Source organism: Scatophagus argus, chromosome 20, assembly GCF_020382885.2.
Source record: "Scatophagus argus isolate fScaArg1 chromosome 20, fScaArg1.pri, whole genome shotgun sequence".
Lineage (NCBI taxonomy): Eukaryota > Metazoa > Chordata > Actinopteri > Scatophagidae > Scatophagus > Scatophagus argus.
Window position 1 is genome coordinate 7,871,483 of NC_058512.1, and position 20,684 is coordinate 7,892,166.

The window sequence follows — 20,684 nt, forward strand, 5'->3', positions numbered from 1 at the left end:
AGAATGTCACTCTTTCCAAACCAACTCCCTTTTCCAATCAAGCCAGCTTAATTGAGACCACTGGGTACAGGAGACACAGAATAGATGATGGAGAGAGTTGTTGAAAAATTGATACAAAAATAAGCAGTCTGGCCTGCGCATTTGCTACCAGGAAAGTCATCTGGTTGCATTTGTTTTGCCCTGCTTAAGTGTGGAACACTGATTGAACCAGGCCAAGACTAGATTGGACTAGCTGCTCCCCGAGGATTTCCCAGGCCACACAGGCTGGGGGTTATGTTACACTCAGCGTCAGGCCCCAAATGGTCAGGAAATAGTAGGACTAGACATCAAAACCTGTCTTTGGGGACATATGCATGGAAAGATGTGTTGTTTAATTTACTCAAGGCATGTGAGGCCACAGAGAGGAGTTGGCTTACTGAAAATTATTTAATAGTGTCAACTATAAAAAAAATGTATTGCATTAAGCAAAGAATTCAAATTCTGTGTGTATTAAGCCACTACTTAAGAGGATCACCAATACTGAAAACATGCAAATGTGAAGAAAGTGATCTTACTTGTGTGGAGAGGAGCGGTTGAAGCATGTCTTGGTCACATCTGTCACATTGGGGTTACAGCAGTCGCCAAGATCATAGAAGAAGTTTTCCCAGTTACATTCAGGGTCACATATACCATTTCCCTGCTTGTGCTCAGGGCAACGGCTCCGATGGCCAGACATGCAGTCACCTGCATCAAACCCTGTTAGTGGATGGTTGCATTCTGGGTCACATGCATCATCACCAATTTTGCTGATATCACAATTAGCTAGAATCAACCGATTTCGAAGGGAGGAATTGGTCACATTGTGAATGCTAAGCTCCCAGGTGATGTTGTAGGGGCTAAAGGCATCATTTAGCTGCTGGTGCTGCAGGCTGATCTGGTGGTCTGTTACAGTTGGCCTCATCTGTGCATCGTCCCAAATATTTATAACGCGATATCGTACTTTCTTGGGCCGGCGGAAGGTCCAAAGGTGGTTGTAGTTTTTGATAACCTCAATGTTGTCACAGAGAGTTTGACCACAAGCTGAAGGTTCAAGTGATGTGTCCAATAATCCCTCCGAATTTCCAACTCCACCGCCATTCAGAAACCCTAACCGTCCACCTCCTCCTTGCTCAGGCTGAGGAAAGCTACCGTCTTTTACAGTCAGCCACTTCCGACCTGGATGCTCAAATGTTTCACGAATGACCAGCTGAGGTAGATCTTGGGGGTCCTCATGGCCCTGCATATCCCTGATAATCTGTCTCTGACCTCGGGCCTGCCTCCACAAACCCACCCTTTCCACTGCTCCCCTGTAATTATGATTCAGTGCATTTCCCCCAATCATCAACACTTTGCACTTTTTGGTCAAGTGGCTGAAGACGTCACCCGACTGTTCCCGACTGACGCCAACTTGGGCACCATTGACAAAGAGCTTCATGTACACACCATCGTATGTGACTGCCACATGTGCCCATTGGTTAGGTACATAGCGAGAGCTGGAGTGAATGGAGGTCACTTTGTGAGCACGGTCGGTTTTAAGGGAGAAGAAGAAACGAGGGTCACGATTCCCATATTCACTGACCGCCTGGATTCCAAGCAGCCAACCTCGGTCACTGGAGGCGTAGAAACATTTGTCATATAGCCCTGTGGAGAGAATGAAAAAAAAATCAATTAATATGTGCCTGCTTTTATTTGCAGGTGTGAATGCAGAAGCAAAACATCAGTCACCTGTAAGAGAGCTGCCACATTAAGTGCATATTTTCTCTTTTCAATAATAGAAATGCTAGATGTTCACAGGTGGCATGCATATGATTCTTCATGTAAATTTTATTTCAGCATTCGTTGGTCAATATGCCAATTAGATTTAAATTAAAATAAATTGGGTTGAAGTGCAGGTTTAACTAAGGGAGACCCCATGGAAATCTCTCTGTATAGGCTCTCCGTGAACACTGAGTACATTTAAAACTGTTCGTGTAAATGTTCCTTGCCAGTGGGGTAGCCAGGAAAGGCTAGTTTTCTGCTAAAGTCTTGTTTTTGTAGAGGCACCAAAACACCTTTTTCCTGTTTCACTTGGACTGTGTATGTCAGCTTCAGCATGGTAATGTGTTTTCACTTCTTAGGGGATCTCTGAATGTTAACTGTTTGTTTGTTTAGCGCTTGTTGAGGTACGTGTGTGCAGGCACACGTTTTCACGTCTGTGTGTGCACAGATGTGCTTGTTAATGCACGTTCATGACTACGTGCATGTATCAAGTCAAAGTGTGCCAAGATTCCAAAGCACATGCCTCACAACATCCATCTGAAGACATGAAAGTCTGAGTTCACAGGTGATTCTAAGGAGAGAACTCCAGTCTTGCCACGAGAACATATTCCCAGGAACTGTTTTCAGGGTAGCATTTCTATCCGTGAGCTTTCTGACAATTACATCTGTCCACAACGAGACATTCAATCTGTGTCCTGTGTCACTTACAATAGCTTCTGGAACCTGTGCATCACCTGCCTGCAAATATGCTGCCTGCAAATTTGTATCTGCTACCTTTAGTATGGTCTGAAATTATAAGTTCATTATCATTACATCTTTGCCTTAACGTACTTGTCCCTTCAGATGCCTTTGTTCCCCATCGATTAGGGTACCTGAGCCTGCAATAATTGGCTTGCTAATGGTGACTGCATGGACATCTTGCTAACTTTGACCTGGTTCTAATTAGATGCACACACTGCTGTGCATTCATTAACTTGGTATTTCAATGGACTAATGTTCAAAGAGTGAGAGAGTTAGGTTCAGCGTCAAGGTCAGTCCTTTGGTGGATGACGTTTTCAGGCTTTCCACTACACTGGAAGGAAAAAGCCTTCCATCTGTCAGCTAGTGCACTCAAGGCTAAAAGGTGTGCTAAAATGCTTGTAGGGCTCCTAGTGTAAACAGCTGTCATAATTCTGCCATGCTCAATTAATCTAACACACTACACTTTTCCAGACCCTGCACTGCGCCTCCTCTGGCTCACACCAATACACCTACACACACATATGCACATACTTATGCAGACATGCATATATACATACATGCTCATGAACAAATACACATACTCTCAAATGCCCAGATAAACTGAACCACTGAAGCATACATTTGTGTCACACACACACACACTAAGGGATTTGCATGTGCACACGCTGCAGTAGAGAGCTGTTCCTGTCAGGTTCAAAGGCAACCTTCCTTGCACTTGCCATTTGTCTTCTTCCAAGAAAAACACACTCAAGAAAAAAAGAAAAGGTAAAAAAAATACACATACACACACAACGAAAAATGTCACAAGGACTTGATAAAAAGCAGGAGGAAAGGGAACAATGAAGACTCCGTTTACTTTTGAGCTGGTCTGGCTCTGAAAGGTCAAAGAAAGGCACATTTCATAGTCATACTAAAGTGACCGCAGCATCAATTTCCCTGAGGAGAAAATGGAAAATTCCACTGATATTTTAAAAACAAACTCAACAAACATAACAAGGATATAGATTGTAAAAATGTCATCACAGCACTTAAAAACACTTGACTTTAAACATATGACTGTCAAGTTTCACTCTGAATTGATTCAACTAAATGGTGGTTTTAGAGTCATAAACGACCTACTGATAGCTGCACTTCAACATGTTTTCTGAATGCCTGGTGACGTAAATTAACACCACTGTTTTTCTGCACCGCAGCTCACACTGTGACACTGTCAGCACAGAAAACCTTCATATGAAACGTAGGCTCAGTCATATCATGATACCATGATAATGAATCAAATAAGAAAACTGTGAGGATTCTTCTGGTTGAAGTCATTGTTAGTCAAGCTAAGCAAATGATGAAATAGGACAAAGACACAGTTTTTAACTATCCTTAACAAAAACGAACTCTCAACAAGCAAAAACTATTGTATATGTATCACCACACTAGAAGACACCATCAAAATATATCTTTTATCATTGCAGTTATCTTTCAATGTCTGCAAATAATTGTCCCCAGCAGGTAATGGAAAAGAGCCTCCATTCCTCTTGTGATTCCTTTTCTTCTTTCTTTGATGCGGGACAACCCAACATGACCCGGATACAAGAGCTAATAGGGCACAACAGAGTTTGCATAACATTTGGACACAGAACTTGATGTTCTGATTGTGTGGTTGTTTGTCTGAGTGTGGTGTGTGTGTGTGTGTGTGTGTGTGTGTAATCTCTTACAACATTTCAAATGCTTTTAAACCTTGGATCAATTCTTACCACATGTAACTGTCACACTCGGGAAATGACAGCATAGAAAACACTCAGAAGTCTCATGGTTCTCTTTAAAGGGTATACAAGGCAATCCAGACTTGTATCTGATGATGGGTTTGACCAGTCATCTGTAGAGTATAAAGTAACAACTACTGATCCCTGAACACTCTTTTTCACTCTGTGGTCGTCCTGATTTATCTCACCAAGGAACTGTTCTAAAAAGAAATAACTGAATAACTCCACTTGAACAACTTGGATTCATCATATTATCAAAGGAGAAAAACAAACACAACTCAACAACAAAGACAAGAACAGATTATCAGAGCTGGTGTAGGATGCAAAAGTACCAAACCACCCCGGGGCTTCCCAGTTTTTATTTTTCAAGCTGTATAATGTTTCCCCACCAATTGCACAGAAAGTCAACATTAAACTAAAAGATAAACTGAAATCTGGAATAAAGAAAGCAAAGAACAAATGGAAAAGAAAGAGAGAGTGGGAGAAAGAGAAATGGCTGTGGTCAAAACAACATAGTAAAAAAAACAGCTGCTGCTGCAAACAACATTGTGCTGGATCAAAACAAGGGGATGGAGCATTTTTAGAGGCATTGGGATTTTTGAGGTCTGAATTGGATTTTAAAAGATTAGGCTTTATTGAATTTGTTTGGTCATCCTATTTGTTCTCTTTAGGTCCCCTCTCTGGCACACTGGTATGAGAACAATGGGAGTAAATCTTAAAAATGAACACACAAGATTATATATGAGTACTAATCTCTAGTGGGCAGAAGACAGTACAAGGTTTGGGGGAGGGGCACAGCAATAACACCTGTACAAAATAATGTGATCCATGTCCATAAAACCTAGAATGCTCATTTACATTTCAGACTGTGTCCAATAGGTGTGTATTCAACCCATCGATCACCGCGGATGTGAGTTGTTATTGTACTGGGTTGCATTTTACTGTACAGATGTTTCCGTTATTGTGTCCACCCTCTGTAAATCTAACAGAGGTCACAACAGACCCTCTCACCCCCACCTCTGCCTTGGCTTGAGACTCTTACAAGGGATTGGTTTTGCAGAGCATGTCCCTGCCAACTGGCTCACATTGCCTAGAAGTATACTGTATCTCAATATACACAGAACACACATAAGTGATGATTTATACGTGTGTGAGACGGAGACAGAGTCAGACTGATAGAAAATAAAGAGCCATGTAAATCTACTCATATGGTTTTGTAAAGTACCCAAACGTTCAGACTGGCATACATGGGGCTGAGGAGTTCAATTCAGTTCAGTTCAGTTCAAAGGCAGCCATCTGCACAAGTACTGTAGCAGGCAATGAGTTGTGTATGCAACGCTCCCTATCGGCAAGGAAAGGCAACAAAACATTGTCCTATACTGTAATGCACAAAAGCGCTATTGGTCAAAACAGATGATGCAGAACTGTTTTTAACACCTTTCTGGTGCTCCATTACGCATGGCTGCAGACCAGGCAGGACTAGAAGGAGTGCGCACAAGTGACGGCTACAAAGTGCCAAGCTTTCGTCCGACGACATAGATGTGCTCAAGTGTGTGTGTGTGTCCTCCTCTTTGCAGTCAGCGAATAGAGATGCATCATCACTATCTGATCGCGCCTTAAATTAGAAACTCGTCGAATAACCCGTGATTTCGCACAATCGTCTGCGTTTTGGAGAGACTGCGCACGGCACCGGTGGCCAAGAAAGCACACACGCGACAGCACAAGCACGAGTGAGACATTTTCGTGCAAGAGGGAACCCCTGGATCTGTCAGTCCTGTCCCGTAACTCTCGTATCCAATCCAAAGGTGTCGATTTTTGGGGGACACTTTGCCGCTTGAGCTGCGTGCTCGGAGCGCCAACAGATACAACAGATCTCTCTCGCTTTGTGCCTGACGTGACGTGCTCGCTCACAAAGTTTTGGCCATTACATCATAGTTTTAAAATAGCCAAGTCGGTTCAGAGAAATTACATTTTACGCACAGTGACATCAGCTGCCGGTCAAATGATGCAGTAGCTTATCTGCTGCCTGTCCTCCTCACTCAGATTTTATGATCATAACCCGCACAAATCACCATTCCAAAGTAGAAAAAAACGAGAGGAAACTGAATTTGTCAAATAAAAATAATATCCCAGCGATTTTCCCTTTGCAAGGTGGCCAACTTAAATGTGATCAAAATCTTCAGTGACCCTATGCTTGCACTACCTAAAATATCCGCTATACTTTTCGGAGCATTACATCATTGTCTAGTCTGATAGATGAACTCATTTTCAACTCATGCTGAAACTGCATGTTGCTTTGTTTGATAAGCTACATGACAGCGGGATGAAATACTGCACATTGAGCATGTTTACTTCTCATTTTTCAATTTAACTCGTTTTGAAGTTTCACTAATAAAGGAGTTTGGTTGACAATTGAATGGAGGATGTGTAGACTATCCTACCTGCAATCACTGTGGGTGATCGTTGACCTCCCTCCGGTTTGATCCACATCTCCAGAGTGAAATTTCCTCTGGGTATCTCCACGCCGGGCTTCAGTCGTAGCTGATCACCCCTGCCGGTAAAATAGACAGCTTTCCCCCGGTCTGGAGAGTTTTCCTCCGCCTGAGAGGAGCGCCGACGCTGGCGAAGCACCCGTCGCTCCAAGCCGGGCAAAGACCGTTTGCCCCGGGGCAGACGTGTGGCACAAGCCCCTGGGATGGTGGCTTTCGCCTCCCTAATGCGCACCAACTCCCTCTTGGATCTCCCCTTTCTCCGGACTGTCCCGCACTCTGATCCAAAACACAAGAGGAGAATCACCAGGCAAGACACCCAGGGAGATGTCCAAAGTTTCATTTTTCGGAAGAGGAAATGGCAAAAAATATTTAAAATAAGAGAAAAAATAAAAGAAACAACTGAGTAACTAGAAAAAAATGTATGTCCACAATGTTCTTCTCTTTGGAATCCTCTCGAGTTTTTCCCTCTCTCTTTTTTTTTTTTTTTTTTTTTTTTTTTTTTTTTTTTTCTTACAGCGGTACAATGTCAAACCGTAGAAACTGTCTAAATAAACCCATAAAGCTATGCTGTTTTCCCTCTTTATAATGCTAAGCCACGACCCCCTCTCTTAAGCAAAACTACTCTTGAGACATTCAGGGGACACAGGAATATTTGATTCATGTATGTGTTCCACGGTGCCTTTTCAATGGGTCCCATTTAGCCAAAGGGATGACTAATAAGTAATCAATCAAGAGGGGGGTCCGGCCGATGCCCCCCTCATCGCCTTTGGACGGTAGGAGTTACTCGCAGAAATCCACAGTTGTCCGCCAGGCTCTTGTCACACCTTTTTGTTGTTTCCTTATCCTACCCGTAAAACAGCATAAGAAATGGCACATATTAAATTCCAAAGAAAAGTGACAACAAACCGACCTCTCATATTTATTACAGGAAACAAGAGGTAAATTGTGATCAAAAATGGAATCCAAACTTCCCTTTGCCTGTGTGCCTGCACAAAAGTTGAAATGCACTATAATAACTGGTAAGGCGAATGAGAGAAAGAGGGACAGAGATCTGCAGAAGTAAGCATCGCGGTCCTCATTGATTGCCTGAAGCAGATAACACTTGGAGGAGTCGGAGCTCGCAGTCCGCTTTAGAGGCAGTTTCTTTCTAAGTCTTTTTTTTTAAGAGCAACTCAGGTTTCAAATGTTCCGGGGCTGTGTGTGTGTGTGTGTGTGTTTTTCTTTTTCTTTTTTCAAAGTGGGAAGTCACACAGGTAGGCAACTCTCACTGACGGCAATTCTCTCCATGGCACATAGTGATAGGATGGTGTTTACGGAGTTTCAGAGGCGTATATGTATCCCTCTAGCGGTTACAATTTAAACAATCCGACACTTCCACCAAGTCCACAACACAGGAACATAACCAGGCAGCTTGAGTAAGAGTTGTTGAAAGAATTACGACAATCCATGTAGTTCTTTGTTGAAATCCATCTTGAAAGCTCTGCTTCTAAGTTTGTGTCATTTTCTAAGTCGCAGATTTAGGCTCTGGCACTGATGTAAATATACACTAAAGCTTAGTTAAACGGATGGCTGAGCCACTCCTCAGTGTATATCATTAAAATCCAGTGAATTATAATATATAGATTTGGCCAAATATCAAGATCAATAGCTCAGAACTCTTATTTCATAATGTTAGAAAAAAATCAAAAACATAATTGTGATCCATATAAACTGATATTTTTAGGCTGCACATTTTTTTTTTTTTTAACCTGCAGTATCAACTACTTTTAGGCTACTCACATACTTTCTGTCCTCCACTTTAACTTTGGTAAAGTATGATGTATTCTATAAAAGTGTACCTGGCTGTCCCATCAAAGTCATGTTTCCCATTAACGTCTCTTCAAAATAAAGTAAGCGGTCGATCACAGACGTAATTGGAGAACAACGACGAAGACATAGCAGTTCGTGTCCCCTCTTCACTTTACTTAATTTGATGGATCATATGTCCTTTCTTTCTTTGGTTTAGAAGTCATAGTCTGATGGTTTTCATCACAAAATGGCAAGAAGTGTTTGTTTGTTTCCATTTTTGTATCTTTATAATCTGACCACCTCAACTAACAAACTAAGTTTATCTCGGTTTACCATTCCCACACAATGATTTTTGTCAAAGAGATCTGAAAAAGAAAAATGTAAAGGATTTGTAAGTTTCAGGCTGACTCACACATCCTAATGTTTGCCGACACGTCACTTCAGATGGATGTGAGTTTCAAAACCACACTCTCGACTATGGTTAAAAGCCTTTGAGACCGGTGACGAAGCTTTCATCTGTCTCAGCCTCTGACTGAAATGAAAACGATCCTTTGGTCAATGTTACTGTTACTCAGAGAACATTTTTACATGGAGAGGACAGTGACTTTACAATTAATGGCTTACCATAGAGACAGCTGGCTGGAATGTCAGTGTTTCCTCTCCTTCCTCACACAGTTGTTTGTTGTAAATGTGTGTTTAGACAGCTAAAACTTGCCACCTACCATAAAGGGAAGAGAGAACAGTCATTAAATATTTGCTTTCTTTTTCATATGGTGTTGCGACTCTGGGCCACATATTTCCTTTAGTGTCTCGAGCAGGGGGAAATGACATATTGAAAGGTGTCTGACCTTGAAAGTTGCTGGGAGTAGAGTTTCACATGGACCACACATTTAAGTGTTGTCAAAGGAGACAGTGGATAACTTTGTGTGTCCAAGGCTTCACGTGACAAGCTGTTAACATGCATTCTCGTCTCGCCTTTGGTTGTGTGGCAACACCTCCATCTCTTTGGAAGAATTTTTTGTTTGTGGCCTCATCTCAAAGACCCCTAAATTAGATAAGATTGCTTGCTTTTGATGCACATTTTGAGGTAAAATGCATGCTTTTTTTCAGTTGACCTATATGTGGCAGGGGCCACAGACCTGAAGGTAATTTGGTGTTGCAATGTACTGAAGTGGATTTTCATAAAATGTACTTGATATCAGAAGTTAACACTGAAGGAAAATGGAAATGCAAACCCACCAAGGTGTCAAAGTATCGTGACAGAAGGTGAAAGACTTCTCCACTCCTGTAATTACATTCTTCACCTCAAAATCAGACTGTCACTGTAAAAGAACATGAGTGCTGAAGATAGAAAAGATGACTTAATGTCTTACAGTCAGCATTTGTTCAGGTTGGTACAATATGTACAGACTGAAAGGGGAGGGAAAGCCCTCTGAAACATGCTCACATAAAGGTCACTCACCATCCCTCTGTTATGCAAGGAGATTGAGTTGAATTGCTTTAATATCATCTTGCACCCATCACCCAACCCCTCAGGGCACAGACCAATCCACATGCGCAAAGTTCAAACTGTGCACCTCCCTGATTCTACCATTTGCCAGTGAAAGAGCATCACAATATCTCTCCTTTTCCAAACAAGCTGATTCCCAGTTATTCCTGGATTTGATGGTCCAGGAAGACAACATCCCATCTTAACCCAATGACCCGTGACGGTTCATGTCACGGAGCCCCTGTGCAATTCTGCAAATCCCACTGCAAATCTGAGTCAGCCTGTAAAGTAGAACCCGCTGCATAGCATTCAGACGGGCATGATGCTGAGATCAGTCGGGGATCAGCAGTGAATAAAACACAACTGGACAAACATAAACCTTCACTGTCAAATCAGGGGGGAAAGAAAGGCATAAAAAAACACATGCACATACTGGTACATCGGAACAAAATAATTCTAATGAATCTCTTTTTAACCCAAATGAAAATGCAAGAGATTCCCAATTATGTGAGTCACAATATTTGACCTTTTTGTCATGCAGTCGTCTCTAATGTCCAAGCATCTATCCTTAGACGTACAATAAAAGCCATGTGGTACAGGGTAGTAGTTGCTTGAATTTCCCTCAGGATCAATAAAGCATCTATCTATCTAGTAAGTATAATATAAAAAGTCATAACAGTAAATGACACAGCAAAGATTAGCTGTGTTCATTAAAGACTTTTGGGGGATTTTTCTCTCTCTCTTTTCTCTCATGCCACTCACTTTTGACCTGGAGAGATTACATCTGTGCTATCTAAAGATAACAGTTCGGTAAAATATGAGCACGTTCCATAAACACAGAGCTCAGAGTAAGATGATATTCAACGGCAGAATGGAGCAAAAACAAAAACTGGTGCATTTGATGGCACTTAAAACGCTGCTTTCACCAAGTATGACATGTTAAGAAGAGACACCACATCAACTTTTTCATGTAGATCATAAGCATCCTCAAACTCCAGCTCCACTACACTCGTGTGATGATGCAGCCATTGCTGTCTCTCTCTGTATCACTTATGTTTAGAGGGAAGTGGTTGCATTATTGTACAATAATCCCACTATGTCATTCAAGTGACTGTGGAGCAGTGCAAGTCAAATGGAAAAAAAAAAAACAACATTGTCCTATAATCCATTAATGCACCCAGCTTAATCTGTGACTGTTCTAAAGTGTAATGCTTTTGCCTTTTTTTTTTTTTTTGGATGGTCTGGAGACTTAAATGATATCATTCCAACAATGCTAACACTTTAAAGAATAATTCAGATGGGTTTTCAGTAAATATGAAGGGCATTTTGTATGGTAGATATGTGTGAAAGAAAAAAATAAGAGTAGTGGTGATGATAGAATTCTATCTTAGTGGCCAGAACCTTGTAAGGCAATGGCTCTTTCTAAATATAATGCAGTTACAGAATACCTTTTAAAGCCCTTAAGAATATAATCCCATGCTACCTACTAACTCATACCAGGTCGAATTTTCAGCGAGTCCATGAAAACTCTCACGCAGGTGGGCAGATTCTGGCCACAAACCACTTCCCAATATGTGCAAAGTGAGACGGAGGTGTTGTTTGTTACTTTCAAACACAGAGTATTTCAAAGATTACAGAAAATGTATATATTCGCGTAAATCGGGTTTAATCTTTTCTAATGCTTATGACAGCTGTCATTTATATGCGCTTATCACTGAAGGGCAGCCAGTTCAGCGCCATACTATATGTGAACACTGGAAAATAAAGACTGCTGTGCATTATGGTTCAATCATCAAAACAAAATACATACAGAATGGCGTACGTGAAATATTCATAGCAGAGACGAGTCAGCTTACTGTCTTCTATGAGGCATAAAAATCAATAGAGTGTCATGTTTTGTTGATGAAATCTACAATGTAAATTATTCCATCTTACTCTACAGGAATTAGTGAGGTCTGCTGTTTAATTTACTTTAATTCATCATAGCAAATTGGATCATCTTAACTTCTTTCCTTATACAAGCGCAACATCATTTATTAGTAATAACCTCCAGCTGTACAAAAGCAACACAGAGTAAACATGATTTATTTTGTATCCTTGCTTTCTCCTTTTCTCAACACAGAGGATTTGTCCTTCTATAACCCAGTCTATTACCTAATATGCACTTTGAAGGCAGATTTTTTTTTGCTGTCCAATTACAACTGGTTTCTCAAAGCGAAAGGTAGTTTTCTCCTAGTTGCTGGCTATTACAGTGTGGGCAAACAACAACATGTTTAAAAGTCATCACATTCTAAAGGACTAAACCCTCATATTATCGGTGGTAGGCAGCTTGAAGTCATGATGTAATCTACATACAGTAACCTACAAACGTACACACCCCCTTAGTTAACTGGCAAAAGGTCCACTTTCTAACAATTAATATGTTGGAATGGCAATAAGCTTAACCGCACAGCACCAATTACAGCAGCTCGTGAAGGCAACGTAACATAAAGACAGAGGAACATAGATACAACTGAAAATGCAATTTACTTCTCAAAAGTTTTCTATTTGACAAGCCTCAGTTGGAAATGCTCAATCCGGTTGAAGTGTATTTCCTCTGTGTTCATGGTGTATCTTGCTTTTTATGCTGTCAAATTACTGGGCTTGTATGATGTAAATGAGAGTTAACTGAGGCAGACAGTTGGTCTCTTTGTATTTCCGGGAAACTGAAGTACATTGGCCATGTGTTTGAAAGCTTCAGCACATAGAAATTATACATCAGTGTAATTTTCCCATCCTCAGTACATTGTAAGACTGCCATTTTCTAACTTATCCACTTTGGTGAGCCAAACACAGGACAAACCCAAAGCTTCTGTCAAACTTACCCACAAATTTAAAAGCACAGTGCTCGAGGGATTGTACCTCAGCTTTGACACATGGTTCCCAGACACAGCATAAGACAAACAAACAAAACACTGAGTAAGATGTACAAGTAAATGTGGCTCAATAATATAGCATTAATTAGACACAAAATAGCTTATTTTCGTGCCAAAAAGTCTACACTGTTGAGACTCTTTGAGCAGATCATTTCCTGGAAAAAGACATAGTTCCCAAAGTTAAAACTAAATGTTTCAGTTGGTAACTTCAGGGCCTACAGAACCATTGCCGAACATCACATCATTATGAGTGTGTTCCTCATCATCTTTACATCCTGGATTTAAGCCGCTGCTGTGAGCTGTGTGGTAAACAATAACCCATTATGGGTCCCCAACGGCAACCAAGGCTTGCCCGTAGTTTAACTCTACCGCTTGTGGGGAAGAATTATATGTGCAGGAAAGCAGAGTATGGCACAGTCAGCACACCACCACTTGCCACCACTACTGCCCCTCCGTCTAGACGTTAGAGCACGTCCATATGGAGATGGTTAAAAAGCTCATTAGCCGGCCTACTTGAAATACAGTTGCAGTGACGCTTGTCCATAAAAACACAAAGTAGAGCGGTTTCTGCAGTGGTATTAACCAGGTTGAAGCATCAATCCCCCAGGACTGACAACAATTTGGCACAGGCCTCCAGTTCACCAAACGATGGCTGAAACTGCGCGCCTTCCAAGAAAGGAATAAGGAGAGAAATTATTTCTTGGAAGAGTTCTGGAAGTTTATGCTTGAGGTAGTCTGATCCATCTGGGTGAGGAAGACTGGAAAAATGTTGGGTAAGGTGAATGGGATGGCCCATTGGAAAAAAAAATGGTTTGGTTTTACTAAAAACATTTTTGGGTGGAAGGATCGCTTTAGAGCAAATAAAGATTTGAGGAAGAGAGGGCAAAGACTGAATTCATGCAAGAGCCAGTTTGTCACACCTGAATTTCGGCATTATATTCACACGCTGAACTCACTGAACTGCGTCACAAATCCTCCTCCCACATGAACTGCATATTGTGTAGGCTTTCACATCGTAAAATACACCCATAAACATTATTATTTATGGTATACCTGACCCCTTTTGACAATTAAAGAGCTGGAGATTAAAGTACCATATGCCCTTTTAACACCCACTGTACAGTAAAACCTGGTCCATGAAATAACTGCTTAATTGTGCAAACAGGAAAGCCTTTTTAACTGAATTTTCAAGGCAACTTAAAGTCATTGAAGATTTAACCACAAAAAATTATTTTATAATAATAAAAATTATTTTATAATAATAACTTTTCTTTGTGAACACAAAGACTCATGATTTTGACAAGTCAAATGTGAAGTTAATGGTAAGAAGGGTCATAAAAAGGAATGAGAAGACTTCAGCTTCACTTCAGTTTCACATCCAAATACGATCAATAATCAAAAAACGTGTATTTGCACACTGGTTGCATGAAGCTGCACAGAAGCTGATCAGATATGAATCAAATCTGACATAAGTGACCACAGAATCGGCACAGTTTGTTTGTCAGGAGGTCTCCACATCGTACACGTTGATCATCTTCATATATATTAAACGGGAATCGTTACAGAAAGCTGTTCAGTCTGCATTTTTAAATACAGAAACTAATCTGAATATTTACTATGCACTACTGACCTGTAGATGCAAGAATGACTATAACCAAATCAGCCGCTGTCAAAAGCCGCTGGACAGGCCCTACACAAGTACAACAAAGTCAACATTCTCTCAAGCCTCCTTTGTGAGCACATACCAAAGCTTCCCATTAATAAAGTTAATAATAAAGTTTTCCATTTATGAGTATATCATAGACTCATTACTTAAAATGTTTCATTGGTAGGGTGTGTTTGCACTCATCTGAACGATCAAAGAAGAACAATGTCACGGCTCTGTATTCTATTGTACATTTGTAAGAGCGTACATGCGAGCATACCAGTGTCTATCTGAGTTTCAGGGGATCGCTCACGGTCAGTAGGGGTGTGTTTTACCTGTAAGCAGAAATGGAAATAGCAACACAGGCCAGTGTACTTAACAGCTGTTAGTGTGAAAGTGTCAGTCAGAACAAAAGAAGTGAATGCCCTGTGTATAGCGTTTTAAAGCCAAGACACAAACATCTCAGAGTAGGAGTGTAGTCCTAAGACAACTATAACCAAGACAAAAATGGCAGGAATGTCTAGAATGTCATTGGTAAACAACGTTATGAAAATGCAGTGAAGGAGACGTGGAAAGAACATATATACCTTATTCTGTTTGGGTTTGTCATAAATAATCGAAGTGGTTTGTGAAGGAGGTAAACAACATTGCGGTTTCTGTAGACATGCTGTGTTGCATAAGATGTAATGTATATTTTACTCTGGCTGGGAAGGGAAACATAATGCGTTTAGTGAGATGGTAAACTCAGTAAGCAGGAAAACACATGCTGCAGCATAAGTAAACAATACATAATGCACTGAGATGAGCAAACAATAGGCACGTGCTGATTTGCAGTCAACAATGCAATGCCGCACCTTAATGTGTCTGGGCCAAACAATGCAAAAGCCGATTATGCAAATTGGGGTTATTGAGGGCACTGCAATGTAACAATGGCACCAAGTTGATTGAGCCGGGCTATGTGCGTGTGTGTACGCTGCCCATCCCCTTGGGTTTCTTTTTTCGCCACAGATGCCCTTCCCCAAAACCCCCTATCCCATGGTCTCTGTTCTGAGGCCTCATTATAGGCGTTGCTGTCAATCTGAAGGTCAAGGGTCACGGCTGAGGATCAGCTTGATCAATACCTCCTGGCCTGATCAATCAACCTGTCTTTTCACTTCCACCAATACGATACAAGCTTCCATCAAAACAAAAGGAGAGAGTGGGAAAGGAATGCCAGAAAGAATTAAGAGGAGTAAGAAAAGGGAGAACATAAACAAGCCTGCCTCACTGAACAGATCCCAGAAGGTTCCCTTTTTTCTCAGCTTAGAATGACATTGTCAAGGACTCGGACACTGATGAGCGGTGTGCGTCATCATCATGCACCTGTAGTGCCCTTGGGTCTCTCTGCGTTTGCTCCAGGTCTGAGGCACCTTGTGAGAGATTTAGATCTATTGCCTCATGGTGATCAGTTCCTGTTGGCAATAACACATACACACCGGTCACATCTTTGTCTTCTTTAGTGGTAGCAATAATTAAGGAAAAAGTTCATCTATGTTTGAGAACACATTCATCTCAGATGCATACAGTGGGAAAACTTTTTAATAACTCAAACAATAAAGCTTTACAATTACAAAAGCGTAGTTCCATTTAATTATAAATCACCTCATTTCATATATCCAAATTACCAGACACAGCCTGTCTCTCCTCATTTCCTTTTAGCAGTGGCAGAGTTAAGAAAATTGAAATGATCCATTAGCTTTGATTATCAAACGGGCTTAATAAATGGGTCATTTTTCAGTACCCTCTCAAATTAAAATTGCCCAGTGAGTATTTTCAATTGAGCGTCTGTTTCTGTGCCAAGGAATTATTTTCCCCAAGGAATCATTCCAGCCACCAAGTAGTTACAAATCATGGAAATGAGATGATGGAATGTAGAATAGAAAGGCACTCAATGCTAAATCATTAAAAATGTACTTTCTTTACCTCAGCAGCAGAATGACACCCCACATGACATTAGCTGGCAGAGAGCCAAGCATAAAGAACGAGCTGGCCTGGGCTTCTCTGTGGTCAGAGAGAATTCTTTAAAAACTGTGGGCAATATCCTAACAACACAGTCTTGCCATGCAGCAATAAAACAGATATAAGAGGTCATTAATACAATCTGAATGTTCTGAAGTCAGACAGAACAGTATACTTACATGATGATATTTTGACTGCCAGAAGCAGCACTGTTACCTTCACATAAAACAAAAAAGGAAAATGCAAATTCATCCACCATCCCCACCCCCCAATACCTGTTCTATTTTCATATCTATTTTTACCTGATTCATAAATGGATTTTAATATAAAGTTACACAGACATGAATCATGAAATCATGCATGATAAAGTCATGCAGCTTGAAACAATGCAGGAACAAACAGGAAATACACCTATTAACTTTATTGGTAATAGCTGAGAAGATTGATAGCACTCTGAAAGATGAATGTAAAGCTGAATCTAGGAACCAGTTAGCCTAGCTTAGCATGAAGACTTGAGGCAGGAGGAAACACGCAGCCTTGCTCTGCCTAAAGGTAAGTAAATATAAATGGGCTCACAAATATTCCAGAATAAGTACTGACTGCCAAGACATGTCCAAAGAGATGCTGCTACATTCTAAACTTCTTAAATTTTTCAAAGGCTCTTTTCTATTGTTGTATAAGAATTACATGTAATGGGAGACAGATGGGAGGAGAAACGGGGAAATGGAAGAACAAACGGGTCATGAAATGAATTCAAATGCACCATGTCACACGTACGTGGTATGTGTTTTACCTTTAGTGAGCTGTCAACACAGCCCAAGGGTCTGTGTCCAACAACACATTTGCAGGGAGGGAAGTCTGAAAGGTGCAGCAGAAGGTGAACTGACTGAGCAGCTGAATACTGTGCAGGCCCTACAGAGTGGGGACAGAACAGGGGAGCAAAAAGCCAGCAACAGACCGAGCAGAAATGTATAATAAGCCAAGACAGAGGAGCTGATTACTTTCAATTTCCAACATTTTGTAATTATTTCCCAGCCAAGTAACACAATTTTACTGCAGTGTGCAATGTTACTTGTCAAGTCTTAGGTTCTCTTGATGCAAATTAATCGTAGAATACAGAAATTATGTCAAGGGGGGAAAAAAATTCTTAACAAAAGGCAGAGTCATGTCGGGAAATATAACCACTGATATGCTCTGGCAATAACAACGGTCGTAAAGACCAGCATTCAGCAATCCTCAATATGGCAGTTTAACAAATTGACAATTACGTCTCGTCACAACACAGACAGGCTTATTTTACTAAACCCCAAATTATATGGGCTTCATTCTAAAATTCAGGTTAGATATTTGTCCTCTTGTCACTGTTTTCAGCTTTCTGAAACAGTATGGTGAAGCTGGATGTGCTCCCCAGATCATGACAACGATTAATAAATAATAACGGTGAGATCAGGGGGGCATCACTGAAGGGCTATTTATATCCACACAGCAAATTTAACCTTGACCTCCTTTTTCACAGTGACCACACTTGCCTCTCTCAAGCCAAGAGTCAAACATCATATCTTCACACTTCAGCGTCATCTCATAACTCTGACTTAGATATGAAATATTCAAATGCTGCTCTGCCTACTGTAATAAGCAGTGAAATTCCTCATCGCAAGCCTCACGGACTGTGTGCTCTTTGTTTCAGGGAGGATGTAGCCAGCATCTGTGTGCTGGTACATATGAGGAATGCCAAAAAAACACCCAGAAAGTAATAATGTGTGTCAGTGAGGGCATCGCTGCATAACTTACATCAGAGGTGACTGTAGGCAGAACCCAGAAACTCTGAAAAGTGCACAAGAAGCCACAAACTCAATCCTGTGGCCTACTGTGGGAAAAGACTTTTTGAGTTGGTGTATGATGTGCGTGCATGTGTATATATTCGCAGGTGTGCAGAGGGATCAGAGCAGGCAGGCGAACAGACAGGCACACAGGGTACCTGTGAGGTCAGGGGCTAGGTGGAGTGTTAGCAGGAACGACACCTGACAGCAACTGGGTGGATGTGCCCTGGCAGTTCTGTACATTCATGTCACTACTGATAAAAGTCAGCACCTGCTGAGCAGGAGAAACTACAGTGCCGGTGCCACCGGGTCCTCCATACGGGACAAGGAGAGGAGGGTGAGAACACTTCCTTCCGCCTGTCCTTCCCTGTCCCTCCAACGTTCACTGAGCAGACAAGTCGGGACAGCATTGATGGCCATTGGCTGGGCAGGGGTGAAGGTAGCCAACCTTGTCAATGCCAGGGGTGGAAGCAAAGCTGCACAGCACCACCTGATTTGGGCTTGAAAAACGAAACCTGGATGCCTCTCTTTTGGTTGTGTAACAGCCAAGGACAAAGGGAAGTCTACAGAACTTTCTCTGTTTGTGCAAATGTAGCTGGGTGCTGACATGTGTCTTACTGGCTAAAGTGAAACAGTCAGCTACGGGGCCAGAATCTTTATTTTATTATTAGTGATCACTGTGAAAGAACATGAACACCAAGCAAAAGGAGTTTTAGTAGTTCATTGATTCACGGCTATTAATTTGTTTATACATGTTCACTAATCACTAAAATGATTCCCTTCTTTCACTGTGGTGTTGGACTACTGCTTCTCTGTGTAGTGAATATACTGCATAACCCAATAAACATGGTCATAGAGGCCAAATTCAAAGCAAAAATAGTTTTGGATAAACTATAAGGGCTTCTGACTGTCTTGGTCTAACCTGGATTAACAGGAGCTCTACAGAACATCAGTGGTTCCAGTTATTAAAATCTACTCCTGTGTGATATAATAAAATCCAAACTGATGATGTCTGACTTTTGTTGCTAAATCCAGATTGTTCTGTAGTGTTTCCATGCTGGACTGTATTATATCATTAGGTTGAAGCTTTCAGTGAGTCCACTGTGTAGCTGATATAAAGTCAGATACTGCCACCCAGTGGTCACATAGTGGTACACAGAGGGGAACCCCCTTTAAATTCAGCTGCTGCTGCTTTTATCATATTCTAAACACAAAGTCCAAACTCATAATTTTACAACGTGAACAATGACATCTACTCATATTCTGCTTATATGACCTGTGTGGATGCATTCTGATTGCAAAACAGTCCCACATACTCCTTACATTCCTTGAGAAAGAGCTGATCTACAACTTCTCCTTCTTCTTAACCCAGAATGAAACGGAAGCAATTGTCGGGTTGTTTTCCCCCACATTCTGGTTTTCTAAATGACTGGATAAAAATGCACTTGGTGCTGTGACCAAAACAAAAACTCAGCATGTTATTGTTGTGGGCCTAATAGCTTGAGGTAAAACATCACCTTCAGCACTGGGGTGTGGAGGAAGGGAGGGGGTCACATTGTGTGTGTGTGTGTGTGTGTGAGTGAGGGGGGTTGGTGGGGCTGGCAAACTTGGACGCATGTGCTGTAAATTAGGCTTAGGTAGGTAGCCCTTGTGCTGGGAGCAGCGGAGGAGACAAGAGTGCGGGTGTTTCCGCATGGCTGCAGACTGCTGCGCCTTGGGGGCTGACTGACCTGGGTGCGAAAGGAGGGATAAAGACAGCAGGCTGTGATGAACACTTGCTCGCTCTTTTGCCCTATCCGTAGTCCTCGGGGAACCCTTGCACGCACCTCAAAGCAGGCTCTGTATATTCACTGCCCATGTGCGGGTCTTCAATCGCATTGCCCTTATATAGGGCCTCTTTGCCCCCTACATGTGTTTGAGGCCCTACATCTCTCCCCTCTCAGCCACTGTGGAAAGCTCTGCCTTCTGTCTCTCTGGGTGGGAGTCCTCATTTATACTGAAAATAAGCAACCAAACTTTTACAGGAACACGGTCCGATATTTCCCAGGTTTTCCTCTTGATTCATAAATACAGAAGGTTTTCTTAACATTTTACTTCAACCTTTGACTGAAAAAGAAATTTCTTTATTCTGACATGCAAGCAAAGGGAATTTAAAGCTTTCAGTGTCAGTCTAACCTGTGAATACACTTCCACAGAGATAAAACTGGACTCCCAGGTCCTTCAACATCCTTCCTCTCTTCACACATACATCCACAGACAGCTCCTC

The 20,684-nt window shown here is 41.5% G+C and overlaps 1 protein-coding gene across 1 annotated transcript in view; it reads right to left on the minus strand.

Annotated features, from left to right (window-relative positions):
- The window catches only part of pappaa (pregnancy-associated plasma protein A, pappalysin 1a), an 85,487-nt gene extending 77,264 nt beyond the window's left edge, over window positions 1-8,223 (minus strand). Inside the window, exons 1-2 of the mRNA XM_046375611.1 lie at window positions 6,713-8,223; window positions 555-1,659 (exon numbers count right to left, since the gene is read on the minus strand). Of these exons, the coding sequence (XP_046231567.1) occupies window positions 555-1,659; window positions 6,713-7,103 (1,496 nt within the window). The 5' untranslated portion in view covers window positions 7,104-8,223. The remainder of the gene's footprint in view (window positions 1-554; window positions 1,660-6,712) is intronic.
- Window positions 8,224-20,684: the final 12,461 nt, after the last annotated feature.